General features: G+C 39.2%; 1 protein-coding gene across 2 annotated transcripts in view; it reads left to right on the top strand.

Moving 5' to 3' along the window:
• Positions 1 to 18,126, top strand: part of DBT (dihydrolipoamide branched chain transacylase E2) — a 54,309-nt gene extending 36,183 nt beyond the window's left edge. For both annotated transcript variants that reach the window (XM_059375505.1, XM_059375506.1), the window contains 6 exons: positions 3,951 to 4,167; positions 5,717 to 5,883; positions 10,380 to 10,457; positions 12,020 to 12,211; positions 12,363 to 12,434; positions 16,474 to 18,126. In XM_059375505.1, coding sequence (XP_059231488.1) covers positions 3,951 to 4,167; positions 5,717 to 5,883; positions 10,380 to 10,457; positions 12,020 to 12,211; positions 12,363 to 12,434; positions 16,474 to 16,641 — 894 coding nt within the window. In that variant the 3' untranslated portion in view covers positions 16,642 to 18,126. The remainder of the gene's footprint in view (positions 1 to 3,950; positions 4,168 to 5,716; positions 5,884 to 10,379; positions 10,458 to 12,019; positions 12,212 to 12,362; positions 12,435 to 16,473) is intronic.
• The last annotated feature ends 1,542 nt before the right edge of the window (positions 18,127 to 19,668 follow it).

Here is a 19,668-nt window from a genome sequence, read left to right as displayed (position 1 = left end):
GTTGCATCTCCACTTCCTCATATCAGGGAGATCATATGATAGTTGTCTTTCTCTGCGTGACTTATTTCGCTAAGCATGATACCCTCTAGTTCCATCCACATCGTCACAAATGGCAAGATTTCATTTATTTTGATGGCTGCATAGTATTCCCTTGTGTATATATACCACATCTCCTTTATCCATTCATCTGTTGATAGACATCTAGGTTCTTTCCATAGTTTGGCTATTGTGGACATTGCTGCTATAAACATTCGGGTGCATGTGCCCCTTCGGATCACTACGTTTGTATCTTTAGGGTAAATACCCAGTACTGCAATTGCTGGGTCATAGGGTAGTTCTATTTTCAACATTTTGAGGAACTCCATGCTGTTTTCCAGAGTGGTTGCACCAGCTTGCATTCCTCTTTCTCCGCATCCTTGCCAGCATCTGTCATTTCCTGACTTGTTAATTTTAGCCATTCTGACTGGTGTGATGTGATATCTCATTGTGGTTTTGATTTGTATTTCCCTGATGCCGAGTGATGTGGGGCACTTTTTCATGTGTCTGTTGGCCAGCTGGATGTCTTCTTTGCAGAAATGTCTGTTCATGTCTTCTGCCCATTTCTTGATTGGATTATTTGTTCTTTGGGTGTTGAGTTTGCTAAGTTCTTTATAGATTTTGGACACTAGCCCTTTATCTGATATATCGTTTGCAAGTATCTTCTCCCATTCTGTCAGTTGTCTTTTGGTTTTGTTAACTGTTTCCTTTGCTGTGCGGAAGGTTTTGATCTTGATGAAACCCCAATAGTTCATTTTTGCCTTTGCTTCCCTTGCCTTTGGCGATGTTCCTAGGAAGATGTTGCTGTGGCTGTGGTCAAAGAGGCCAGTGTTCTCCTCAAGGATTTTGATGGATTCCTTTCTCACATTGAGGTCCTTTATCCATTTTGAGTCTATTCTCATATGTGGTGTAAGGAAATGGTCCAATTTCATTTTTCTGCATGTGGCAGTCCAGCTTTCCCAACACCACTTATTGAAGAGGCTGTCTTTTTTCCATTGGACGTTCTTTCCTGCTTTGTTGAAGATTAGTTGACCATAGAGTTGAGGGTCTATTTCTGGGCTTTCTATTCTGTTCCATTGATCTATGTGTCTGTTTTTGTGCCAGTACCATGCTGTCTTGATGATGAAAGCTTTGTAATAGAGCTTGAAGTCCGGAATTTTGATGCCACCAATTTTGGTTTTCTTTTTCAATATTCCTTTGGCTATTCGAGGTCTTTTCTGGTTCCATATAAATTTTAGGATTATTTGTTCCATTTCTCTGAAAAGAAATGGGTGGGATTTTGATAGGGATTTCATTAAATGTATAGATTGCTTTAGGTAGCATAGACACAATATTTGTTCTTCCAGTCCAGGAGCATGGAACATTTTTCCATTTCGTTTTGTCTTCCTCAATTTCTTTCATGAGTGCTTTATAGTTTTCTGAGTATAGATTCTTAGCCTCTTTGGTTAGGCTTATTCCTAGGTATCTTATAGTTTTGGGTGCCATTGTAAATGGGATTGACTCCTTAATTTCTCTTTCTTCTGTCTGGTTGTTGGTGTAGAGAAATGCAGCTGATTTCTGTGCATTGATTTTATATCCTGAAACTTTACTAAATTTCTGTACAAGTTCTAGCAGTTTTGGAGTGTACTCTTTTGGCTTTTCCACATATAGTATCATATCATCTGCAAAGAGTGATAGTTTGACTTCTTCTTTGCCGATTTGGATGCCTTTAATTTTTTTTGTTGTCTGATTGCTGAGGCTAGGACTTCTAGCACTGTGTTGAATTACAGTGGTGATAATGGACGTCCCTGCCGTGTTCCTGACCTTAGCGGAAAAGCTGTCAGTTTTTCTCCATGAGAATGATATTTGTGGTGGGTTTTTCATAGTTGGCTTTGATAATGTTGAGGTATGTGCCCTCTAACCCTACACTTTGAAGAGTTTTGATCAGGAAGGGATGCTGTACTTTGTCAAATGCTTTTTCAGCATCTATCGAGAGTATCATATGGTTCTTGTTCTTTCTTTTATTGATGTGTTGTATCACATTGATTGATTTGTGGATGTTGAACCAACCTTGCAGCCCTGGAATAAATCCCACTTGGTCGTGGTGAATAATCCTTTTAATGTGCTGTTGAATCCTATTGGCTAGTATTTTGGTGAGAATTTTCGCATCTGTGTTCATCAAGGATATTGGTCTGTAGTTCTCCTTTTTGATGGGATCCTTGTCTGGTTTTGGGATCAAGGTGATGCTGGCCTCATAAAATGAGTTTGGAAGTTTTCCTTCCATTTCTATTTTCTGGAACAGTTTCAGGAGAATAGGAATTAGTTCTTCTTTAAATGTTTGGTAGAATTCCCCTGGGAAGCTGTCTGGCCCTCGGCTTTTGTTTGTTTGGAGATTTTTGATGACTGTTTCAATCTCCTTACTGGTTATAGGTCTGTTCAGGTTTTGTATTTCTTCCTGGTTAGTTGTGGGAAAGCATCCATTTCTTCCAGATTGTCAAATTTGTTGGCGTAGAGTTGCTCATAGTATGTTCTTATAATTGTTTGTATTTCTTTGGTGTTAGTTGTGATCTCTCCTCTTTCATTCATGATTTTATTTATTTGGGTCCTTTCTCTTTTCTTTTTGATAAGTCTGGCCAGGGGTTTATCAGTCTTATTAATTCTTTCAAAGAACCAGCTCCTAGTTTCGTTGATTTGTTCGATTGTTTTTTTGGTTTCTATTTCATTGATTTCTGCTCTGATCTTTATGATTTCTCTACTCCTGGTGGGTTTAGGCTTTCTTCCTTGTTCTTTCTCCAGCTCCGTTAGGTGTAGGGTTAGGTTGTGTATTTGAGACCTTTCTTGTTTCTTGAGAAAGGCTTGTACCCCTATATATTTTCCTCTCAGGACTGCCTTTGCTGTGTCCCACAGATTTTGAACCCTTGTGTTTTCATTATCATTTGTTTCCATGAATTTTTTCAATTCTTCTTTAACTTCCTGGTTGACCCATTCATTCTTTAGAAGGATGCTGTTTAGTCTCCATGTATTTGGGTTCTTTCCAAATTTCCTCTTGTGATTGAGTTCTAGCTTCAGAGCATTGTGGTCTGAAAATATGCAGGGAATGATCCCAATCTTTTGATACCGGTTGAGACCTGATTTAGGACCAAGGATGTGATCTATTCTGGAGAATGTTCCATGTGCACTAGAGAAGAATGTGTATTCTGTTGCTTTGGGATGAAATGTTCTGAATATATCTGTGATGTCCATCTGGTCCAGTGTGTCATTTAAGACCTTTATTTCCTTGTTGATCTTTTGCTTGGATGATCTGTCCATTTCAGGGAGGGGAGTGTTAAAGTCCCCTACTATTATTGTATTATTGTCGATGTGTTTCTTTGATGTTGTTATTAATTGGTTTATATAGTTGGCTAGTCCCATGTTAGGGACATAGATATTTAAAATTGTTAGATCTTCTTGTTGGACAGACCTCCAAAGAAATTTTCATACGTTAAAGACAACTTACGGAGTCCTGGGGTTGGGAGAATGTTAAGCTAAGATTGCCTTTTGCCCTTAGCAAAGTATTAACATCAAGGCAGCTGAGTTCTTAGAGGAATGTCACTCTGCCTGTCTCAAGGACTTGTCAGTGGGCCATAAGTAGTAAGGAAATTAAATTTTTTTTTTTTTGCCTTTGTTTCCCACATTGGTTTAACTTTTTTTTAAGATTTTATTTATTTATTTGACAGACAGAGATCACAGGTAGGCAGAGAGGCAGGCAGAGAGATAGGAGGAAGCAGGCTCCCTGCTGAGCAGAGAGCCCAATGCGAGGTTCGATCCCATGACCCTGGGATCATGACCTGAGCTGAAAGCAAAGGCTTTAACCCACTGAGCCACCCAGGCGCCCCTTATTTAATTTTTTAACATTAATATGTGTCTTCTTCTTCTATTTTTTTTTTTTTTAATAGATTAAGCTGAGTGAAGTTGTTGGCTCAGGAAAAGATGGCAGAATACTTAAAGAAGATATTCTCAACTATTTGGAAAAGCAGACTGGAGCTATATTACCTCCTTCGCCAAAAGCTGAAATAGTGCCACCTGCACCAAAACCAAAAGACAGAACTATTCCTATACCAGTATCAAAACCTCCAGTATTCATAGGCAAAGACAAAACGGAACCCATAAAAGGTAATAATAGTAATGTAGGGCACTACTACAAGTTATTGGGGGAAATTTACTTCAGTAGATCCAGGTGTATAGAATATGGTGTTTTCAATTCCTACTGAAGGGAACGTTTAAGTTGATCATACTTTTTTAAGTGGTGAAATAGCATAGTTTTTCCAGGAAATGCTTTAATCTCTACTGTTAATTTCTGAAGAGTATTATGTGAGCAGGTTTCTTGGAATATAAGTTTATATACTAATAGTTGTTCTTTTTAAAGACTCAGTATGTTAGGGGCACCTGGGTGGCTCAGTGGGTTAAAGCCTCTGCCTTTGGCTCAGGTTGTGATCCCAGGGTCCTGGGATTGAGCCCCACATCGGGCTCTCTGCTCCGCAGGGAGCCTGCTTCCTCCTCTCTCTCTGCCTGCCTCTCTGCCTACCTGTGATCTCTGTCTGTCAAATAAATAAATAAAATCTTAAAAAAAAAAAAAAAGACTCAGTATGTTATAAATGTAATTTTTAGTCAGCTTCAGAATAATTAGGTGTGATTTGTTACCTATAAACTCTTAGGATGATTAACTTCCAGAAGTGTGGCTTTGCAAGAAAGCCAGTAAGGATACATGACTTGTATCCTTTTGTATTTTTTTAATATGCCCCAGCATTAAGGGCACTTACCTCTTAATATCATTATACTTGACATTGGGTACTATGCTGCAGTCAGTGCTCCAGCATTGGAATTAATGTCTTTTAATTACATAATGAAGATGGTGGCCTTGAGAGGGAGAGTAGGGTTGAAAAAGTAAATGACATTAGAAAACCCTCCATTTTAGTAAAAAGGTTTAAAGGATTTAAGAATTTAAAAATATGTGCCTACGGGTGCCTGGGTGGCTCAGTGGGTTAAGCCTCTGCCTTCAGCTCAGGTCATGATCTCAGACTCCTGGGATCTAGTCCGGCACTGGGCTCTCTGCTCCTCAGGGAGCCTGCTTCCTTCTCTCTCTCTCTCTCTCTCTCTCTCTGCCTGCCTCTCTGCCTACTTGTGATCTCTGCCAAATAAATAAATAAAATCTTAAAAAAATAAAATAAAATAAAAATATGTGCCTGGGTGGCTCAGTTGGTTAAGTATCCCACTCTTGGTTTCAGCTCAGGTCATGGTCTCAGGGTCATGAGATTGAACCACCTTGGGCTCTGTGCTCGTGCAGAGTCTGCTTGAGAGTTTCTCCCTCTGCCCCTCCCCCCACTAGGGCATGCATGCTCTCTTGTGCTCTCTCTCTCAAATAAATAAATAACCCTTAAAAAAAAAAAGAATTTAAAAATATATGTCAATTTGGGATTCTGGGTGGTACAGTTGGTTAAGCATCCCACTCTTGGTTTTAGCCCAGGTCATGGTCTCAGGGTTGTGAGATTGAGCCTGCCTTGGGCTCCGTGCTGAGCACTGAGTCTGCTCAGATATTCTCTCTCCCTGGTCCTCCCCCGTGTACACACTCATGCATGCATGCTTTCTATACCTCTCTCTCAAATCTTAAAATATATATGTATTCAATGTTAATGTTAAAATATATATATTTAATGTTTTCCAGGATTTCACAAGGCAATGGTCAAGACCATGTCTGCAGCCCTGAAGATACCTCACTTTGGATATTGTGATGAAGTTGACCTTACTGAATTGGTCAAGTTAAGAGAAGAATTAAAATCCATTGCTTCTGCTCGTGGAATTAAACTCACCTTTATGCCCTTCTTCCTAAAGGTGAGGTTTCATTCATTTCAAACAGGGCTTGAATAGGACATTAAAATTTTATTTTGCAAATATGCAATGTGTTAACTATGGATTTAGATAAAAATACTCCTTCTCACCACATCATATAGTTAGAAAAATGTATAAGTGCATTATTTCTTTGTTTCTTAGGAATTTATAAAATTAAAATTTGTGTCTTTTTTTTTTTTAAGATTTTATTTTTATTTGTTTGACAGACAGAGATCACAAGTAGGTAGAGAGGCAGGTGGGCGGGTGGGGGGAAGCAGGGTCACCACTGAGCAGAGAGCCCAATGTGGGGCTCGATCCCAGAACCCTGGGATCATGACCTGAGCCCACGGCAGAGGCTTTAACTCACTGAGCCACCCAGGTGCCCCTGTGTCATATTTTTATCAGCTCATCCCTCAGTGAGATAGTGGCTTGTCTTGCCAGTTAAATAAAGCCTTTAATTCTGATAGAATCACTCCAGCAAAATCCTGATTTGAACAAAAACAGGACTTGGTGTTGATCTTGCATAGATCACTGATATGTATCATTTTCATTTATTCAACAAACTTAATTGGAGGGTCATCATTTCTTGGCCTTGTGACTGGTATAAAACCAGACTATCAGCTGACCGTAGGCAGCTCCTCAGTATCTCACTCATATTAACAACCATTTATGCAGCAGGTGTCGTGTGGCCAACCATGTACTGAGCATGCTATATACATCATCTCTTATAATTTTCAGAATAACCCTGGCATGCAGATATTGCTATTCCCACATTCCATTTAAGAAAATTAGGAATTTCTCAAATTCTCTAAGTTGAGAAACTTGTCAAGGATATATAGCTAAGTGGAGAAGCTAAGTTTCAGGTTCTAGTCTGTTTTACTCAAAAATACATATTGGTGTCTCTAACTCCAGCCCTTTCTCCATACTGCACCTAGACGAACTTTTCATTTCTATAAATGAAAGCACTGTATTATTCCCTGATTCTTTCCAGTGGTCTCCTTCATTGTCCTCAGGTTAGTTTCTAAACCCCTTAATTTGGCATATAAATAGGATTGCAAGTCTCTGCTTCCTACCTCTCCAGCTTCATCTCTCAGGCACTCCTTCTGGGTTTGTTTTTTTCCAGTTTTGTTTTGTTTTGTTTTCAGAGAGAAAGAGAGAGAGCACAAGCAGGGGGAGCGGCAGGGAGAGGCAGAGGGAAAAGCAGGCTCCCTGCCAAGCAGGGGAGCCCACTACGGGTCTCCATCCTGGGATCATGACCTGAGCTGAAGGCAGACACTTAACTGACTGAGCCACCCAGGCACCCCTCCTTCTGTTCTGGTCAGATTAAGCCTGCATAGTTGTTGGAATTCATGTGAAATGCCCCCTCCTCCTTTGATCAAATATCTGCCCATCCTAAATGCCAAATTCTGTTTGGGAACAGCCTCCTCCAGAAGCTTTCTGTGGCTGTCACAGTTTGAGTTCGATATTCCTCTTGCCCATTGCAGTTCATCTCAGTGCAGTGCGAGTGTTGCTCAGTTTTCTCTTACTGCGTGCTGAGCTCACAGGGCCCAAACTGGTCTTTACCTCCTTCATTTCAGCTGCTAGCCGAACAACTAAGTGATCTATGAACATGGGATGTAATAGATGTCTATAAATGAGACGCCTGGGCTATATTTTAGCTATAGAGTCATTTTTAGAGACACAGTCATCGAATCAGGTGGATGAAATTACCCACATGGTGTGCAAGGGAGGAGAAAAGGCTAAGGAATTTACATCAGTGTTTAAGGGATAGATAGAAGTGGATTTGGCAAAGACAGTGGAAGAGAGTGAATGGATCAACAGTATGATGACAGAAAAACCAGGCAAGTGTCTCCTAGAAGCCAAAGTGTATCTCTTTGTGTATAATGGACCACTCCTAAGTTTAGTGTTTTGGAACAACAGCCATTTATTATTTCTCATGAATCCACAGGTAAGCAGGCCCAGTCTGCTGATCTTGGCAGAGCTCACTTCTGTGTCTACAGACAGCTAGTAGGTTGGTGTAGGTGGGCTAGTATAAGATGGCCTTGGCAGGGATGACTCGTTTCTCTCCCTTATGTCTTTCTCAGCTCTGCAGCATGCTAGCCTGCACGTGGTTTCATAGTACTATTAGGGATGAAGAGGAAGCAGAAATGCTTCAGCACTTTTTCCAAGCTCTGCTATATCACGTTGGTTCTTGTCTCATTGACAAAGCAAGTCACGTGACTGAGCTCAGAGTCAGTTTGCACAGAGCACCACCAAGGGCATGGATACAGGAGAGGCATGAACCATTGGGGCCATTCACTCTGCCACTCATGCCAAGAGAGAAGAAAAATGTTGTGATGGGGATGCCTGGCTGGCTCAATTAGTAGAACATGGGACTCTTGATCTCAGGGTCGTTGGTTTGAGCCCCATGTTGAGTGTGGAGATTACTTAAAAATGAATTTCAAAGCCCTTTAAGAAAAAAGTTAGGGTGGGAATAGGCTATTGGATTAGTAATTAAGAGGTCATGAGTAGAAGTGCTTGGATGGCTCAGTGGGTTAAAACCTCTGCCTTTGGCTCAGGTCATGATTCCAGGGTCTGGGATCGAGCCCCATATCGGGCTCTCTGCTCAGCAGGGAGCCTGCTTCCCCTTCTCTCTCTGTCTGCCTCTCTGCCTACTTGAGATCTCTATCTGTCAAATAAATAGATAAAATCTTAAAAAAAAAAAAAAAAAGGTCATGCATGGCCTTAGTCAGGACTGATTGAATAAAATATTGTTGAGGTCGAAGCTTGTCTCCAGTTGCTTGGTGGATGAATAGAAATCAAGGAAGAGGAGATGCTATAAATATCTGGGAAAAGGCAGATGGAGCATAGGTACAGAGGGCAGGTATGGTGGTAGTTTGGGGTAGATTAAGGAAAGATTCCATCTGCCCTCTTCCCTTCCTGGAAAAACTGGAACAGATCTGAGGCTGAGGGAAAGTTGGAAAATGGAGAGTTAAAAATATGTGAGTGACAAATGACCAAAACATATGAGTAAAAACTGGCGACATCTGTTTTGAAGGAAGGGGAGACCAGCTTTTTATTTTTATTTATTTTTAAATTTTATTTATTTATTTGAGAGAGAGAGAATGAGAGCATGAGAGGGCAGAAGGTCAGAAGGAGAAGTAGACTCCCCATGGAGCTGGGAGCCCAATGCGGGACTTGATCCTGAGACTCCAGGATCATGACCTGAGCCAAAGGCAGTTGCTTAACCAACTGAGCCACCCAGGTGCCCCGAGACCAGCTTTTTAATATGCTGAATTTATTTTATTATCATTTATCTTCATCGTTTTAGTCTGAATGAAATACCTGATATTTATTTTGAGAATAAAATTTAGTGTGCTTTGTTTTAAAATGACATTTTTTCTGCCTATATAAGTTTCAGAACATCCAGGAAATACTAAAATGTATTGTATAGGGAAGAAAATAACTTCTTATTGAGGGACTCACCCCCACCTTGTTTTTTCTTTTACAAAATTTGGACTGTACTCAAAATTCTGTTAACACTTAACCGTAATCATGGATTTTTATATAAAGAAGATTAAACTTACAGTTGTCAAATCAAATGCTTAGTAAAGCTTGCCTTAACTCTCTAGTTCGAGGAAATGATTTTTTTTTTCAACCACTGACCCCCAGACAAAAATAACACTTAACACAATGCTGGTAAAGAATTCTTTATTGGACTAGATGAAGGCTAGGATGGGGAGAGGGGTGGATTTCAAGGACAATCTTAAGCATTTTTACTTACCTATTTTTTAAATGTAATACAAGGCATGACAACCAAATTCAGTGTGTGAGCTTTGATTAGATCCTGGATGGGCAGAAAAACAGGGTATAAAGCACATTTGGGGGACAGTTAGTAAAATTTGAATATGGACAGAAGAGGAATGGTACCGAGTAAGAAGAAAAAAAAGGAAAAAAGACGAAGGGAGAAGAAAGCAGAGGAGGGAAACAAAAATCCACCAACTTGGCGAGGTAGCCAATAAGTAAATGTTCACACCAGCTCTGCCCTTCACTTGGCCAAGGACACCAAGAGGAACACTAGCCTCACATGGTCAGTGCCCTTGGAAACCCTTCGTACTTGTTCTTTCTAACAGCTTACTGCCTTTTTGTTTTAACTCAGTGTGTTTCTGAACTTCAGATTTACTTCTCATGTAAGATTCTACACGTAAAATTCTTCTCCTATAGAATTTAGACATTTTGTTTGGTACTTTCTTTGGTCAGTCTCTACACTTATTTTGAAAATCTCCTGAAGTTAATAAGCTGCCTGACGGCTTTATCTTTTATTCTTCAGTGATTACAGTGACTTGGTTCCACCCTCCTTGAAGGTGATATTGGGAGTAGTACGCCTGGGTACATAAAGATGAGAAATTAAGCTCAGTGTCAGTAAGGGTTCCCACCCTCCCTCCCTCACCCGCCTTATTGCCTCTGATTCCCTTTCCCCGTTACGAGTGCTAATGTTGCATTCTCTTTCTGTTCAACAGGCTGCGTCCTTGGGACTACTACAGTTTCCTATCCTTAATGCTTCTGTGGACGAAAACTGCCAGAACATAACTTACAAGGTTGGCTATGTGTTGTGGAAAAGTGCTTGTTATAAATAGAAAATGGTGCAGCTGTGCTTATAGGTTGGAAAAGCTTCTTTTGTACCCTGAAGAGTGATTTTTTTTTTAGACTAGAATTAAAGGTATGGGATAAACTATTAAACTGAAATATAATTTGTTATTTTTACTGGTTATACTGGTTACTAATGATACTGTTCAGATATATGGAGTTCCATTTTCTAAGTCCCTTTTGTTTATTGCTTAAAATAATAGAAATAAGTGGCCGTCAGGCAATGGATTATGTTAACGATCCTATATACCCTCCCCTTAAAGAGATAACCTCTGTCAAAATGGAGTTCCTGTAGTTTTTAAAACAAGAAATTTTTTTTTAAGGTTTTCTTTATTTATTTGACAGAGAGAGACACAGCAAGAGAGGGAACCCAAGCAGGGAGAGTGGGAGAGGAAGAAGCAGGCTTCCTGCAGAGCGGGGAGCCCGATGCAGGGCTCAGTTCTAGAACCCTGGGATCATGACCTGAGCCGAAGGCAGACACTTAATGATTGAGCCACCCAGGTGTTCTAAAACAAGAATAATTTAAACAGAAATAGGACAAGTAATGAAAGTATGCATTCCATTTGAATGAGCTCTTCTGTTTGGAGTGAAGATTTATTGAGACTAAGAACTATTTTGGGGATGTTAATCATTACTTATATTTCTATCTAGTAGTAAGCTTAGGTATTTTAGGGGGTCAGATCTAAAATCTTCCCATATAAAGGGGTGCCCAGGTGGTTCAGTCAGTTAAGCATCCAACTCTTGATCTCAGCTCAGGTCTTAATCTCGGGGCTGTGAGTTCAAAGTCCAGATTGGGCTCCATGCTGGGTGTGAAGCCTATTTTTAAAAAAATAAATTAATAAATTAAATAAAATCTTCCCATATGATTAATTTCCTGATTAAGTATCTACTTGTTGCAAAAAATTCCGGCAAGAAAGTAACTATTTACTTTTTAATCTCATGACCTAAGATAACTCACTGTTGATGTTGAGATATGCATTCTTCTAGGATTTTATTTTTGCATACTTTAAAAAAATAGTATTTTTATTTTATTTTTTAAAAATATTTTATTTATTTATTTGACAGAGATCACAAGTAGGCAGAGAGGCAGGCAGAGAGGAGGAAGCAGGCTCCCTATACAGGAGAGAGCCCTATACAGGGCTCAATCCCAGGACCCTGGGATCATGACTGGAGCCAAAGGCAGAGGCTTTAACCCACTGAACCACCCAAGTGCCCCTCCAGAAAGTCTTATGTAACGACCAGCTTATATATCCACTAATAATGAATGGAAATAGCCTGTTGCCCAATATTCTTACCAACAAAAAATGATTTTTTCAAAAAAAATATTTTTAAAATTCTTTAAAAATTCTTCAGATCATCATCAATCTGGTAGAAAATAGTTTTTGGTTGTTTTTCATAACAAAGGTTAGTCCTTTCTTTTCGTTTACTTATAAAAAAAATCATACTGTATGTATGTGTGTGTGTGTGTGTGTATATATATATATATATTATATACACACATTTTTTTTTTTAGGCTTCTCACAACATTGGGATAGCAATGGATACTGAGCAGGGGTTGATTGTGCCTAATGTGAAAAATGTCCAGATGTGCTCCATATTTGAGATCGCCACTGCGTTGAACCGTCTTCAGAAATTGGGCTCCGTAGGTCAGCTCAGTACCACTGATCTTACAGGAGGAACATTTACTCTTTCCAACATTGGATCAGTGAGTAATAGAAATGTTCAAATTTTAAACTTTAACAGTAATTCTGATCATATGCTCAATTAAAACTATAATATTTCATTTCCCATTTGTTCCTCAAAAGCTTAATTTTTCTACTCTTCTGTTTTACTTTTTTTTTTTTTTTTTTTTTTAGATTGGTGGTACCTATGCCAAACCAGTGATACTGCCCCCTGAAGTAGCAATTGGGGCTCTCGGATCAATTAAGGTATGTTTATTAAATAATTGGCAAAAGAGTTTTAGCAAATTGGGAGGGTTAACACAAGACTGATCGTTTCTGAGGTTTTGCCCTGAGTTTGTAGGCTTGAGTGTAACATTTGGCTCTGTAAGCCAGTTATTCTTCCTAAGAGGTAGGCCTGCAATTCCAGTGGCTGCCTTTATGTATAGGAAATGGTGGTGATCTGGATTGTTCGGTATAGAACCACTGTGGTTCATGCCAGGCACAGATGCGCATCTTTATGGATAATCACAAATACAGTCAGTATGCTCCCATCAAAATATTTCCAAAGACCAGAGATAATAGTAAGCCAGCCCAAATTATTATTTATAACAAAGTGAGACACCATTTAGACCATTTTTCTCATGCTTCACTCTGCTTAAGACTCATTGAGAGTACTAGTTAAAAATGTAGTATTCTTGGGGGGCCTGGGTAACTCAGTTGGTTAAGCATTCTGCTCTTGATTTTGGCTCCGGTCATGATCTGAAGGTTGTGAGATTGAACCCTGCATTGGGCTCTGTGCTAGACATGGAGCCTCCTTAAGATTCTCTCTCTTTCTCTCCCTCTGTCCCCCCATTCCCCCTCCCTCTCTTAAAAAAAAAAAAAAAAAAGCGGTATTCTTGGCTTTGGGGACAGAACCCCCAGAACTTATATTTTAAACAAGAACCCCAGGTGGGGATGCCTAGGTGGCTCAGTCAGTTAAGCGTCTGCTTTCGGCTTGGGTCATGATCCCAGGGTCCTGGGATCAAGTTCTGCATTGGGCTCCCTGCTTAGCGGAGAGTCTACTTCTCCCTCTGCCTACCGCTCCCCCTGCTTGTACTCTTTCTGTCTCTCTCTCTGTGTCAAATAAATAAAATCTTTATAAATAAATAAATAAATAAATAAACAAGAGCCCAGGTGATTCCAACATGAGTGATCTCTTGACCATGTTTTAGGAGACACTGACTTAGAATTAGGGTTGCAGTGATTCTTTTTTTTTTTTTTTCACCTAAGATTTTATTTATTCATCTGACACAGAGAGAGAGACACAGCAAGAGAGAGAATACAAGCAGTGGGAGAGGGAGAAGCAGGCTTCCCACTGAGCAGGGAGTCTGATGCGGGGCCCGATCCTGGACACTGGGATCATGACCTGAGCTGAAGGCAGACTCTTAATAACTGAGCCACCTAGGCACCCCAGGGTTGCAGTGATTCTTGGCTACAAATTACAATCATCCGGGAGCTTGAAAAAAATGTTTAAGCTTACTCTATACCAACTGAATTACAACTGCGTCAGGGGTGGTACAGAGGTTGGGCATCTCTGTTAATTCAGTGTTGAGAGGCATCGGAATCAAAGAATTAAGTTCTTGGATTCCATTGCAGTACCACCATTATTAAATGTCATCACTATTTTGACTTATTTTGGTGTTCATGTTTTCAGAAAAATCATTCTTTCTTTATATTTATGATGCTTGCACACTGAGCATGTCTGGGACTTGTCTTTCATGAGTTATCATTTTTGTATTGGCATCTAAAATTTCCACAGAAGACTTTCATTCAGCCTTTGATTTGCTCTCTTGCAGATAGTACTTTAGCTGCTATGCTACTCCCTTTTCCTAGCCTTCCCTCCAGCATACAGAGGAGATAGAGAGAAAAAAAAAAAAAGAAAGAAAGAAAACAACATATAGCAGACTCTGTTCCTTGGAAATCAGGAGTTTCTCTGAATATACCTTCCCTGTCACCCATTCCCCACCCAGCAAGAGCTCAGCATTTGAATCTCACAGGATTCTGACTTCCTATAGGTTCCCAGTCATCATACCTACTTGGCAAGTCTTGTTTTTCCTTTTCATTAAAGAGATGTATTACCCTCTGGATTATATGTACATATATACATATATACACATTTATATATATACATATATGTGCCTATATATCTCTATATATTTCCATATATGTATATATACATATAATTATATACATATAATTGTGGTATATGTGTATATATATAATTGTGGTAAATTATACATAACATAAATTTACCATGCTAATGTGTACAGTTCAGTGGCATTAGGTACATTCACATGTTTACAACTGTCACCACCATCCATCTCCAGAACTTTGTCCCAGACTGAAACTGTCCACATATATCACCACATTTTGTTTATCTGCTTGGCTCTAATGAGTTGGGTTGTCTCCTTTCTTTGGTTCTTGTGAAGACTGCTGTTGTGAACATTGGTGTGCAAATATCTTTTCACTAGGTGTCTGTTTACCAAATCATTTGACCCATGATTTCATCAAGCTAAGAAGAATAGTTCTTGAAATATAAACCTTATAATATGTTCTGGGTAGGAACAAGTAGGGCGTATTTCATTCTTCTCTCTCAGTGTATCCTCTCTCCTTCGCTACTTTCTGTTTTCACTGTAAATTTTGAATGTCCTGTTGATAAGTGGTCTAAGTCACTAATACCCCACATAACTCAGTTCTCAGTGCTTGTCTTCCCTGACCTGTTAGCCACACTGGAGTCAGCTGATTGACACCACTTCCTTGGAAAGTGTCCTTCACTACGGCTAGTAGAATACCTTGCTGTTAAAGCTTTCCTCCCATCTACCGCTTGTTCCCTCTGAGGCTCCTCTGCCCAGGCTGCCTTATTTCCTAATCTCTAAGCCTCTGAGTACCCCAGGGCTCAGTTCTGGCCCTCTTCTTGATCTTTAAGCACCATGTATATGCTGAAGACATCCAAGTTTATATCTCCAGACCTGGCCTCTCCTTTGACTGCCAAATTCATATATCCTGGTTGGATATCTAATTAGTCATCTTGAATTTTCTGTTCCTTTCCTTGCCACCCCCTACCCTCAAACTTGCTCCTTCTGAAGTTTTCCCTTTTTGGTAAATGGCCATTCTTCCCAAAGACCTCCTCCTGTAGCTTCTCACCTCACTCAGTTTCAGGGCCATTTGAACCTGTGTAGTGGCCTCCATGGACCTGTACTGGTGCTCCTCAGTGTAATCAGGGACCCATGTGGGGCTGTGACTGCTGTATCCCGTGAGAAGACTGTGAGGAGGTCACTGCCGAAGGGGGAAATAGGGTTTGGATACTTTCACAGCAGTCTGACAGGTGATTTTGGGTCTGGTGAATCTAATAAGAAGTTAGGGCTTGTGTTTTCTTTATCATTTAAAATTTTTCTTTAAATTTGTTTGTCTTTAGTAATTTAACTGACTGAGCCACTTAGGTATTGTTTAGTAATTTAATATGTTTTTTTAAAATAGTGTGCAATGGAATAGAAATTTTAAAAAACAACAACAACAAAAAAAACTGTAGGGCATTTACCAAAGACAGATTGAGAAGCATTGCTCTTGACAATGTGCCCTGCCTTCCGCCTGCTCCATCTGTGACCTCATCTCCTACCTCCCACCCCTACCCCCTCCACTGCTGCCATCCTGCCCACCTTGCTATTCCTCCAACAGTCCAGCCCTGCTTCCCCTCTGTATCTCTTGGAGTATCCGCCTGGCTTTCTTCCTCACTGCCTTCATTGAGGAAGCCTCGGTGAGGCTTTCCCTGCCCAGCCTGTCAAACAAAAATGCTGCCTGCACCTGGCCCCTGCCTACCTTCTCTCCCGTTTCTACATGGTATATGTTTCCTTTGCACTTTTCATTATCTAACATGTTACATATTTTACTTATGTATCTTAATTGTCTCTCTACATTAAAATGTTAGCTCCAAGAAGGCAAGGAATGTTGCTTCTTTTGGTTTAGCTCCAGAGTTGAGAAGAGTACCTGGTACATAGTAGGTGCTCAATAAATATTTGTTAAGTAATTGAAATCTGAAGTGAGATTTACTGTATATATGGAAATTGTGCAGGGTACAGGAAGTACCCTGGCAAAACTGAAAGCTTGAGGCAAATATAAAAATGGGAAAAATTGGAGTTAGCATTTTCAAGTCATTTTGGGATGCGCATTTCTTCTATTACAAGGAGGGGAATTTGCTTACTCTTTCACCATTGCTGTTGCTAGAGCCTTCGAGCAAGTGAAGGTTGACTGTTCTTTGCCTTATTTCTAGGCCCTTCCCCGATTTAACCAGGAAGGAGAAGTATATAAAGCACAGATAATGAATGTGAGCTGGTCAGCTGATCACAGAATTATTGATGGTGCTACAATGTCACGCTTCTCTAATTTGTGGAAATCCTACTTAGAAAACCCAGCTTATATGCTACTAGATCTGAAATGAAGATTCATCGGATGTCTTTGAACTTTTTGAGCTTCCAAAGAATATGTAGAGCTAGCTGTGCAGCTTCATCACAATGTGTATTAGAAATGATCTGTATTATATGATTAAGGTTCCAAGGCACAATATTTCTCACTGTTCTGTTAGACTTTTTACCGAAAATGAATGATGGTGTAAGAGTTCTGCGGCTGTCACATTTTATAGGTCATGATGTCACTTCTTAATATGGTGCTGAGGTCTTTGTGTCCATGGGTTGAAACTAGCAAGAACAACAAAATTAATGTTACTAAAAGACAGACTGCCATATCCAGTGTTTACCCTATCTTTCTTTCTTTTTTCTTTTTTTATTTTAGACTGACCTTAGTGAAACTTCTCAGTTATACTTAGTTAGGAAAAGGAATTTATGTACAGAAGTATCTTCCATTTCCCCACAATAGAAATGAGAGATAACACTAACTCTTGGATAAGTGCAATTATTTAACCTTTTAAGATATCCATGATTATGTTGCTCCATAGAGATTATCTGTAAATTTCTTGTTTATATAAATTAATATCTTTTAAAGGGGAAAATTATAAGCTAATCTTGAAAATTGCCCAATTATAGGGATGCTTGGCTGGCTCAGTCGGAAGAGCATGTGACTCTTGATTCCAGGAGTCATGAGTTCAAGCCCCACCTTGGGCATTGAAAATAAAAAATAGCCCAATTATAGTTTTATAACCAGTAAGGCTGTCAAAAGCATTTGTTTAAAATGAATATACTTTTCGAATTTTGGTAACATTTTTGTGACATGTTAGGAAAAAACTTCACCTTGGCAAACTTGCCTCATGTAAGGAAAGTGCTTTAAATGTAGCAGCTGCTGACATTGTCTTAATTTGGAAGTCCATTGCCTTTTAACTATTTTTTTATCCTCCTTGCCTTTAGCTAAAACATAGGATAGGATAATGTATTCCATTCTCAGTATCCGGAGGAGGAATGTGACTACGAGGAGAGAGAAGAGTCTAATGGGTAATTATGGATATTAAAACGATAAATATTCTATAGAAATGAAGGTATCAGAATGATCATTTTGTAAGAGGCCCACTTTAATCAGAAGTAGTAGCATCAAGGTGAATATAATCCAACATTTTGATTTGCATTCAGAAATCCAGGTTGCTTCTAATATTGTCTATATGTTCAAGTGAAATTTTGTAACAAAAAAGTTGTTGTAAATCTCAATTTTTTTCAAAATGAGAATCATGTAAATTAGAAAATAATCAAATGAATGTTATTTTTAAAATTTAGATAGTACATTAAGGAGTTACAAAGAAAATGAAGTCATCCATAATCATATTACTGTTAACATTTAGATCAAGGTATCTGTATACATAGCTATTCTTTTTATAAAAATGAGATCATGCTATATCTACTATTTTATAATTTGATTTTTTAATTTAACATTATGGGTAACTTTACATGTCAATAAACAATTCTACATTATTGTACTTTAAGTGACTATATAATATTCTGTATGTGTATTTGTTATACATTTGATACTAAACTTCTGTACAGCAGGCATGATGCTAAGCACTGGGCACAGAATATCCTCCCTAATGGTCCCTGCCTTCATTGGATTTACAGTCTAGTAAGGAGGAGGAGGCAGATACTGAACAATCATTAAAAGTAAAGTATCATTACATGTCTAAGTAGGAAAAAACAGGGTGCAGTGACAGCATCTAATAAAGGTTACTAATCCTGTCTTAGAGGGTTAGGAGAGTATGTACCATAATTTAACCTACCTCTACTGATGGCATTAGCAGAATTTTAAATGAAGAACAATATGTTCAGTTGTTTCTCTCTCTCTCTCTCTCTCTCTCTCTTTTTTATGAAGGAGATAGAAGTTTACTGAATATACCATAAGGGAGTGACAGGCAGGACCTCAGAGAAGAGGCTGTCTGCCTGTCAGTTGTCTTCTAAGGAAGATTCCCCCAAAGCCCCTCTGGACACTGTTCCTTACATCCCACTGACTATAATTTAGTTATATGGCCAACCTAGTTGCAAAAAAGTGTGGGAAATAAGAGGGCATGTGCTTAGCTAAATATTTTGTTACTTTGGGTAAAGGAGAGAAAGGCTGTTAGGAGATAATTGCCATCTCTGCTAATAGAAGATATTTTATACATTTTAAGTTAGTGAAGACTATAACACATAAAGCAATTTCTTCATGTCACACATCCACTACAGTGCAAAACTGAACCTCAGTCCGGGTAGATCCACTTGCTACTCTGTCACATTATGTCTTAGCACAACTCCGACCAACTTCTCTTACTTAAGCTAATAAGCAATAGAGAGTAGTAATGGGTCATCACTACCAAGTGAAGTGCCTGATGAAGCCCAGATATTACTTTATCCTGTTTCAGGTCTTCTCTAAGCTTTCTCAGCAATTGAGAAGGCTGAGTTTCATTTCTATTGTTTTCTTTTCTACTCTTGTCCCCTGGGACATATCATAAGTACCACTATCGAAAGGGTCAACAATTTGAGGAGATAAAAATGCAGGGACTACCTTTTGCATTCCATTGTTCAAATTTCTCTCTTCTTCAGCTTGAACCTGTATTTTTTTAAGTGTAACAGTCAGGACATTTTCCACTGCAAGTGACAAAAGCCTATTTCTTCCTACCCTTATATTACAAAGGGTATTTCATTCATATTAATTGAAATGCTCAGGGTATCAGTTTCAGGTATGGCTGGATCCAGGGACTTAATAAATTCAAGACAATCTCTTGTTTTTCTGTCTCTATCTCTGACTCTTTACTCTCTTTACTCTGTATCTCTTGGATCTCAAGACAAGCTGTCGCAATGTGTTGACAAAGATGCTTACGAGTACCCAGACTTACATTCCTCAGAACTCACATTCTATTTCCAGTTAAAATCCCAAGGAAAGTTTCAATTGTTCTGGCTTGGTTCATGCCCATCAATGTGGGCAGGAGAATACAATACCCTGATTGGCCAGGCTTGGATAGTAATGGTCATCCTTGGACCCTGGGAGTCAGTCCCAT

The sequence above is a fragment of the Mustela nigripes genome, chromosome 14 (genome assembly GCF_022355385.1).
Source record: "Mustela nigripes isolate SB6536 chromosome 14, MUSNIG.SB6536, whole genome shotgun sequence".
In the NCBI taxonomy this organism is placed as follows: domain Eukaryota; kingdom Metazoa; phylum Chordata; class Mammalia; order Carnivora; family Mustelidae; genus Mustela; species Mustela nigripes.
Note: the sequence above shows the minus strand (reverse complement) of the source record. Positions and strands in the feature narration are given on the sequence as shown.